General features: G+C 36.1%; 1 protein-coding gene and 1 long non-coding RNA gene across 2 annotated transcripts; both read right to left on the bottom strand.

Moving 5' to 3' along the window:
• Nucleotides 1-4,076: 4,076 nt before the first annotated feature.
• LOC121509289 lies at nucleotides 4,077-6,142 on the bottom strand. Its single transcript, XR_005991866.1, has 3 exons — nucleotides 6,053-6,142; nucleotides 5,686-5,841; nucleotides 4,077-4,160 (listed from the first exon to the last, which is right to left on the bottom strand). It is a non-coding gene; the product is annotated as an uncharacterized LOC121509289 (long non-coding RNA).
• Nucleotides 6,143-6,165: 23 nt separating this feature from the next.
• On the bottom strand, nucleotides 6,166-8,666 carry LOC121509758. Its single transcript, XM_041787420.1, has 3 exons — nucleotides 8,605-8,666; nucleotides 6,272-7,065; nucleotides 6,166-6,192 (listed from the first exon to the last, which is right to left on the bottom strand). The coding sequence occupies exons 2-3, from the start codon at nucleotides 7,043-7,045 to the stop codon at nucleotides 6,166-6,168; spliced, it is 801 nt and encodes a 266-aa protein (XP_041643354.1). The 5' UTR covers nucleotides 7,046-7,065; nucleotides 8,605-8,666.
• Between the last annotated feature and the right edge of the window lie 469 nt (nucleotides 8,667-9,135).

The following is a 9,135-nucleotide window of genomic DNA, read 5'->3' on the forward strand; positions in this document are numbered from 1 at the left end:
AAAATATGAAAAAATATAAACAATACTGATAATAAATCATTCTGAGATGAAAGCAAGTAAAAATAATAAGTTTAAAGGCTCAAAGTCTAAGATAAAAAGACAAACTTATTAGTTCATAAAGTCAAAACATGAAATTTAAAGGCAAAATAATCATTTTAAAAGGAAAATATATGAGACAGAAGGTCAAAATCACAAGTTTAACATATAGAAATATGGCTTAGAATTTTGAATTGTGAATCTTGAAAGTTCAAAACATGAAAAAGTCAAAATCATAAGTTTAAGTCAGAATTGTGTGAAGCAAAATTGAAAATATGAAATGACAACATTGATTTATTTACCCACCCTCCTGGCTTTTTATCTAACTTCTTTTACTCTTTACTTTTTCAGATTTTTATAATTTAACAAGGATATTTTAAATCATCAAGATTAAGTTTACACATTTATACTAGAGGAAATCTGCAGACCTCATACTGGTGGCCCAGTTATAATAGATAGATCTTATGAGCTTGCGGGCTGGATACAACTGTACCACGGGCCGGATTTGGCCCCCGGGCCTTGAATTTGACACCTGTGATGTAGATGTTTAACAGAAGAGGCCCCAGGATGTAGTCATGTGGGACTCCAAATGTATTTTTGGTCTGCTCAGATTTAAATTTACCTATTGACCCAAAATAGTCCCTGTCCTTTAAGTAGGATGCAAACCAATCTAGAACAGTGCCAGACAGTCCCACCCAGTTTTCCAGTCGGTCAAGTAATATATCACGGTGGACTGTGTCAAATGCAGCAACTGAGATCAATAACACTAAAACTGAAGTTCTGCCATTATCTGTGTTTAAGCAGATGTCATTAAGCACTTTCACCAGAGCGGTCTGAGTGCTGTGATGTGGTCTAAAACCTGACTGGAAGACGTCGAAGCAGCTGTTTACTCACTGAAAAAAATGATACTTTGGACTAACTTAAAAAAATTGATGTAATTTGTTACATGCAATTTTTTAACTTACCTCAAGTTAGAAAAATTACATTCACTCAAAGTAAAAAGTTAAGTTGGACTAACTTAAAAAAATTGATGATACAATTTACATCAGTTTTTTTAAGTTAGTCCAATTTAACGTTTTACTTTGAGTGGATGTAATTTTTTAACTTGATGCAAGTTAAAAAATTGCATACAACAAATTACATCAATTTTTTAAGGTAGTCCAACTCAACTTTTTATTTTGAGTGGATGTAATTTTTTAACTTGAGGTAAATTTAAAAACTGCATGTAACAAACTTATGACTAATTTAAAAAAATTGATGTAATTTGTTACATGCAATTTTTTAACTTAACTCAAGTTAAATTTCTGACTCACAACAAACTAATTTTTTTAATTATACCTTAATATATTTTCTTTAATCACAAGCCAAAATGTCACTTCATGTAGGTCAATATAATACACATGTTCTTCTTTTTTTAAACTTACCTAACCACAAATAAAAGCTAAAATTGCAATTGAAAAAAATAATTTTCACTTAAGCTAAAACCAAAACCATTTTTACAGTCAATGTATAGTTAACTTATAATCAATAAAGACAGAAAGTTATATTCAAAAGACCTTGTTTATTGTGATGTCTTAAAAGATACGCACCACCTTTATGTTCTTAGAGGAACATATATAACATTAAATAAATTTTGCAGCCGGTAAAAGCATGTGTTTTACACATCAACAGTTGAGGAAAAAAACAAAATATATGTGTCAACTGGAATTATGGTCTTTTCAATTTGTATTTTATTTAAAACCCAACGCAACCGTTTTGTTAAATTTACCACATAAATCCTAACTTGTAAACCTCTGTTATCCTTTTTGTACAGTCAGAACTTTTGTAAAACTTGTCATAAAACTCGATTAAAACTTGAGAAATGTACATTAATAGCCCATAACTTTAAAAGCAGAGCTTCTAACCATTTTAAAATGCAGCTATCATGTCATAAAATAAACAGAATTTATGGATGGCATTGGCATTTTGAACCATTACAAATGTTACATCAAGAGACCATGAAGCTAAACCAAGGAGATAAAAAGTTCAATATCTGGCTGTGCAATCTATGAACTATGCGCATGAGTCAGATAAAGAAAAATGTCAGCATTCTCCTGGTCATTGCAAAATTAACAATGTTCACATTTTCAGTGCTGTGCCATTGTTACCAACGAAATATCTGAATACAACCTATAAAAACAGAACAAACAACATGATGTATCCAAATGTCTCTTTCACCATTCAATATTTAGAGGTTGACACTCAGACTGTACACTCTGCGTGTCATTTTCTTTGGTTCTATCTCCATGAATATTTTCTGCAGGGCATCAAAGGTGTGTTTTAACTCTTTTGCATAGCTCAAGTTTAGAGCATAGATGAGGCCAAATAACATGGCACATCCATGTGCGAGTGATGGCAACTCACTGAGGACTTTGACGCCTTCGATAATGATCCCAATGTCACGTGGTAGCTGGAGAGGATCCTTCTCCTCCCTGATGACAAACACGGCCATGGTACACCTCTCAAGCTCTTGTTCCGCTTTATCCATTTCATCAACCTGGCGAGGACAAGACATGACAATCATTAGAAAGTTATCCAGTTGAAAGCAGTGCCTGAGTTACCAATGTAAAAAATATCTACACAAACATTTCTCCCAATTAAAACAACAACAACAACAACAACTTTATCTGGGGCTTTAACAATGGGAAAATGTACTAACATGCAAAGTCCAGCTGATGGTTAGCAGTGGCTTCTTCAAATATTATTTTCATAGCAAAATTTTGGTGGCCACAAGAAAAGCATTGGTACAAGAATTCCAAAAATTAAACATCTGCTGTGAAAAAAAAACTATGAACAGTACAATACAAAAGTGTACAATGTCTTATGACCCTTTTGTTTTTTTCCATACTTTGTAGATTTTAAGAAATAAAAAACACAAATATCACATTTGCATTTGTTTCACAGCCTTACTCAGTATGCTGTCAAAGCACCTTTGGAAGTTATTCCAGCCTAACTTCCAAAAAATGCTCTAACAGCATACAGAGTAAAGACGGTAAGACTTGTGCGCTTGCGAAGTTTTTTTACTTTGTAATACATTTGCAAAAATTTCTAAAAAACTGTTTTTGCTTTGTCGTTATGATGTATTGTGTGTAGATTGACGAGAAAAATATCAACTTTTAAAATTTTTTATCTATAACACAATAAAGTTCTTAAAAATGAAAAAGTTAAAGACTTTGTGATGCCACTGCATGCTTAAATTACAGTTCACTAGGATTTCAAAATCCCCCTCCACTCAAAAATGTTTTTGTTCCTGCAGTTGGACATTAGAGCTTCACTGTGCAGAATGATGTATGTGCAAAGTTTTACAGACATGGCTGTTTTCACACTGATCTGCTGTAAGTGAAAAGTTTCTCTGAGCTCACTCACTAATTTTAAGGAGTGGGCCTATAAGCATGATTGTGAAATCACAAATAGTTTGGGAGCCAATTAAAAAAAACTGCATAATTATTTTTTCTGGAATGTGTAATGAGGGAGAAGGAATAGATTTCACTGGACTTTTTCGTGGGGAAAAAACCCAATATAAATTATAATAATGTATTTCAGTTTCACTCATTTCAAAAGGCTTCAGCTGAAACTTTCCACACTGCAATATTTAGACATAATAACCACTTTATGTTCAGGCTTTCACAGCTCCACCTGCACTGCCCCACTAAAAGGACAAAAATTTCATATTGTATCAAATCTTTATGTGTTTCAGCTACATATAGATACAAAACAGTGTTTTAAGTATAAACCAACATTAAGACTGTGATTGTACAAAAACAAACTGTTGATTAACGACCACTGCAGAACAGAGAACACCACAGTAATTATGGGCATAGAAAAAATGTACGTGAATATACCATAGCCCTAAGTAGTTTTATGGAACCTAAGACCATAAGCTTTCAAGTTTAAATACTCAAAAAAAAAAAATGAATGAAATTATATATATTTATATAAATATTATATATATATTATATATAAAATTATCTGATCAGTGCAAAGCTACTTACCAGATACTCTTTGAAGAGTTTGCCTACATCTTCCCCAAGGTAGATGGTAAGGCCCTTGAGCAGACACTCTCGTTTTAAATTCACCTCGAGGCTCTATAGGTGAGAGCACAAACACAAACTTAATGCAAAATTAAGCTGTCCAATCTAACAACTTGACTGAAGATTCAAACACTCCATGATGCAAAAATGGGCACATGGAGTTACAGTAATCGTGATTTACAAATGCTTTGAGCAAACCAGTTAAAAGGCCTGTCAAACTCAGAAGATAAATGTAGCACATCTCACAACATGTAATCTAACTACACAATTATTATTATATTAATGTAATTGTGGCTCAGTCTAGAGCAGGTCATCCACTAATCAGAAGTTTGGGGGTCTGATCCCTTGCTCCTCCAGTCCGCGTGTCAAAGTGTCCTTGGGAAAGACACTGAACCCCAATTTAGGATGGGAATTGATAAGATTTTATCGATATGGATGCCATTACTGATTCAATTCTTTATCGATTCCCTTATTGATTCCTTCCTGCAAATTTTCTTTTTGAATTGCTAAAAATGTTAAACATCGAGTGTTTGGAGGAGAACATGCTAAAATAGACAAAAAATCTCTTTTTTGTTGGATATGTCTCAGTTAAGACAAACTGCTCTCTGGATCTTTAATCTATAAACTTTATTTAGAATGCAGTACTACTGCCCATTTCCTATAAAAGATACAACCTTATAATAAATATAAAACTAGTCTCTGGATCCTAGATCTCTGGGGGTATCAAAATAAATTGAACTCTTGTGCAAAATTAACAGTTCTTTGGCAAAAGATGCATGTCATGCATTAGACATCACTGTTGACAGATGTTTCACATTGCCCCATGTGCGTCATTTTTGGTTAGTGTTTCTGTGCTTGATTCTGACCTGAACCCCATAGAGAATCTATGGGGTATTGTCAAGAGGAAGATGAGAGACACCAGACCCAACAATGCAGATGGCCTGAAGGCCACTATCAAAACAACCTGGGCTTCCATTACACCTGAGCAGTGCCACAGGCTGATCGCCTACAGGCCACGCTGCATTGATGCAGTAATTTATGCAAAAGGAGGCCCAATAGTATTGAGTAAATAGAAATGAACATACTTTTCATAAGCCTGACATTTCTGTTTAAAATATCCTTTTTTATTGATCTTATGTAATATTCTAATTTTCTGACACACTGAATTTTGGGTTTTCATTATATGTAAACCATAATCATCAACATTTCAAGAAATAAAGGCTTGAAATATTTCATTTTATATGTAATGAGTCTATATAATATATGGGTTTCACTTTCTGAAATAAGTGACAAAAAATATTGAACTTTTTCATATTCTAATTTTTTAAGATGTATCTGTAGCTCCCAATAGCAGGTTAGATCTCTGCCATAAATGCATGAATATGTGTGAATGGATGAATGTGGCAAGTCCTACAAAGCACTTTGAGAGATCAACAGAGTTGAAAAGCTCTATATAATAAGTCCACTTACTATTACACAAATATGTTGGCAAAATGACCACTATTGCTTCTATTTACATTGATTAGTGCTGTATACTGTATCTGATAGGTAAATTTTGATGTATTGGGCAAGTACATACCTGATCAAGAACTTTCAGTATGTCCCGAGTCTTCTCTCTGACAGCTCCTCCCTTGTCTCTGAAGATCTCAATCAGCTTGCTGTGCTGCTTGTCCAAGGAAGCCAGGAATCGCGGTTGAAGTGGAACAGTTGTAATTCTCATGAATTCAGCACCGATCTTTAAAAATGAAGACAGCACAAGTATTGTTATTACATTACAGCTGTGTGGTAAGATCTTATTTTTAACATTAGGGACCAAAATGTGCCTTTTGAATTGGTATGGCTCAATTTCTTTGCAGTTTTCTTATGATAGGAGATACTAACATTTAGGCTACTTTACAGGTCACCACAGACATTTAGCCATTGATTTAAAAAAAAAAATTACTTACTTCATCCACAGTGAACAACGCTGGCCATCTCGCCTTCAACTCTTCCACTCCAGTTTCCTTTCCCACAATTTCCTGCCTTCGCAGTGAAAATGTTTTGTCCATTTTGTCCTTTATCACTGCATAATTGTTTCGCTTCCGCACTTCACTTAAAAGTGACAGTCTCTCATCTTCCAATTTGTCTGGGGTCTCTCCAGTTGGAAGGTCAGGTATGTGGTTGGCCTCTCCCCTCCTAGGTCGCTTAATGTTTTTTGCTGGCAAAGCATCCCCTGGAGCTTTGGACTTCAGTGAATTTGCAAGTAGTTCAGAACACCCGATGAGCCTTAGCTGAGTTCGGTAGTTGCCCATTTTTGTCTTCAGTCGCTGCTTCCACCCGTAGCAACCATTGTATGAACCAGGTTCAGAGAGGCATGGATGCTTCCTGATTAGTGCTTCGGCAACATCACTGAAGTCAGCATCTGTTGGGTAGCCTTTGTACTTGTAGATCTCTTCAGCTACCTTTTCCAGAATATCTGACATCACTTTTGGACGTAGTGTCAACCTAGTCATGTTTGACCTGTACACCGTATTTCCCTTTTCTAACTGCAATTCAGTGTCATAGGCAAATGTTGGGATGGGAAACTCTCTTGGCCACATCTGAGTTCTTGCAGAGCCAGAGCTGGAGGGTGAGGACAGGAGCTCTGTGTCATCTGTTTGTGTAGACACAACATCGTCACAGAAAGTGAGAGTAATTTCTTGGCTGGCATCATCAATTATTGGGATGACCTTGACAGTTGCGAAATCCTCGAGTTCAGCTGTAGATGTCAAGTTTACTAGTGCATCTCCAAAATCTCTGTCTTGGTACTGCAGTCTGAAATTCCCATTTAACCCACACACTGTCCTGACTTCATCCAAGAGCTGCACCATTGTCTCTGGAATTCCATCAGGCAGAACCAGCTTCCTGGTGTCATTGGGACTTAGAAGAACTTGCAGCTTCGCTGGTCTTCTTTCTGCCATGTCAGCCCATCCAAAAGGATCTAGTAAAAACAAGAATAAAAGCAGTATTACTAGTTCTGGTTAAAAAATAAAAACATTTGAAAGGCCAAACAATTCATTTACTTTGTATTCACAAATCTAATTACACAATAAAAAGTGAGAATAATTGATTAATTGATATTTACTAAACAAATATGAATAAACTGAACATAATAAAAACAAATATGTGCATTTTGGACAAATAATGCATTGAAAAACATTAACATATTGAGTACAATTTTACATAGTTTGTGTCCATTAATTTTTTATTGTTTAAAATCACTTACTTGAATGTTGTGTGTTTTTGATTCCTGGGTTAACTTCTCATTCTAGAAGGATTATGTTCAGTTTAAAAATAAAATAAATGAAATAGAGAAATTTCCTGCAGATGTTGCTGGATGGATTACAAAATATCTCACAAATAACTACAATCACTGACTGTTTATTTCACCTGCTGCTTCACATTATTTACCTGACCTCCTCTCTCCTTCTCTGCCTCTTTATACGGGGATTTTGGGTGCAACGACTTGATCATGTTTTAAGTCAACTAATTATCAACACTGGTCTATATCCCTTTTAAGTGATACGTCTGATTGACTCTGTGTCTGTAATCCCAAGCACATGCCGAAGTTTCATCGCATAAGAAAAGGATATTACCGATTTTTTAATTTAACATACCACACTACGTACGTGTATATATAGGTGCAGCACGCTTTCACACGCCGACCCTACGGTATTAAATGGGGGAATAGATGCAAAGAAAGCCCCGTGTTTATCCTTAAAACTTAGTCCCCTCCGCATCTTCCGCTCACTCTGTCTCTTTAGCTTACGCACACACCGCGGAGAGTTAATCCGCACTGTGTTCCCCAGACAGAGCTGGAGGCGGCACCAAAGTCCCTACTCGTAATTTAATTTGCAGGAAAAACCCTGTGTATATGTCTGAAATGGCTGTAGACTCGACGGTAAATATTACAAACAGACCAGCTGTGGCTGTGTAAAAATACCAGCAGTGGATGACAGGCAGGCAGACCAACACCAGTCCGTTAAACACCAACTTCAATAAACCGTTCGTTTAAGGAGGTTTATGCCGCTTACAGTAACGTGGATTTCAGTCGATAAGAAGTGTCCACGGAGTTTTACCATCTTCTCTCAGCTCTCTGCTCTTGTGGCCAATGCTAGCTGTGTGTGTGTGCTGCGGGTTAGCATTCCCTTGCCCGCGAAAACGTGCTTGGCACCGAGAAGGACAGGCCCCAACGTGCCAGCTATTAAGCACTACGGAAAACGAGCCTTATACTTAGTCTACATAACAGCAAAAATGATATAAGCAACAATACTGTATAAAAGTTGCACTTGACAAACGGAGGCAAGGAAAGCAAAGACCTTGGCACGACAAATTCATGCTAACAACCTGGCTTAGCTACAGGCAGGAAAAATACGACGATAGTCGGGAAATTTTTTTGTCCACCCTATCACTAACCATACATATGAATAAAGCTTAAAACACACCTTGCAATACAAACAGCAAAATTCCAAATTCTTACCTTGTTTAAATCTGGAAATCCAGGTGGTTGCCACGTTCTAAGATGGCCGACAGAAATATCTCGGCAGCCTGAGCAGCAGAAGGTGGAGGTAACGGACCAATAGGGAGTGTCCGGATGTGACGACATAAGGTCCCCTGATATGAAAACCCTGGTTTGAAGTAAAATTACCATTTAAGTTAAAGTAATTCTATTAATTCATTCCAGGGGGAGTGTGATTTGCTTTGAGTCAAACTAAAAAAAAACAAGGTTCTACTAGAAACCAAAAGTTTCATTTAGACCAATATAAAAATGTACATTAAACAAATGACACAGTGGTTTCACTTTTTTCAGTGCTGTTAAAAAACAATTTAGCTGTTTAAAAACAGCCTTTTCATAACGAAGCTCAAACCTAAAGCATTTACTTGTCGCTGTTTCCCCTCTTTTTATTGGTTCTACAGCAGCACTGAACAGTTGTAATATGGAAGTGACATCTTGTGTCTTGTAATATGATGCTAATCATGTTAAGGTGTTTTATATCACCACAGTGGAGGG

Source organism: Cheilinus undulatus, linkage group 5 (genome assembly GCF_018320785.1).
Source record: "Cheilinus undulatus linkage group 5, ASM1832078v1, whole genome shotgun sequence".
Lineage (NCBI taxonomy): Eukaryota > Metazoa > Chordata > Actinopteri > Labriformes > Labridae > Cheilinus > Cheilinus undulatus.

Excerpts from the sequence above, each read along its gene's own strand:
- LOC121509758 (XM_041787420.1), bottom strand. The coding sequence starts at position 7,045 with ATGGCAGAAAGAAGACCAGCGAAGCTGCAAGTTCTTCTAAGTCCCAAT. Across the intron at positions 6,193-6,271 it reads AGCGACCTAGGAGGGGAGAG|TGCGGAAGCGAAACAATTAT; the intron begins GCCAACCACATA and ends TTTTAAGTGAAG.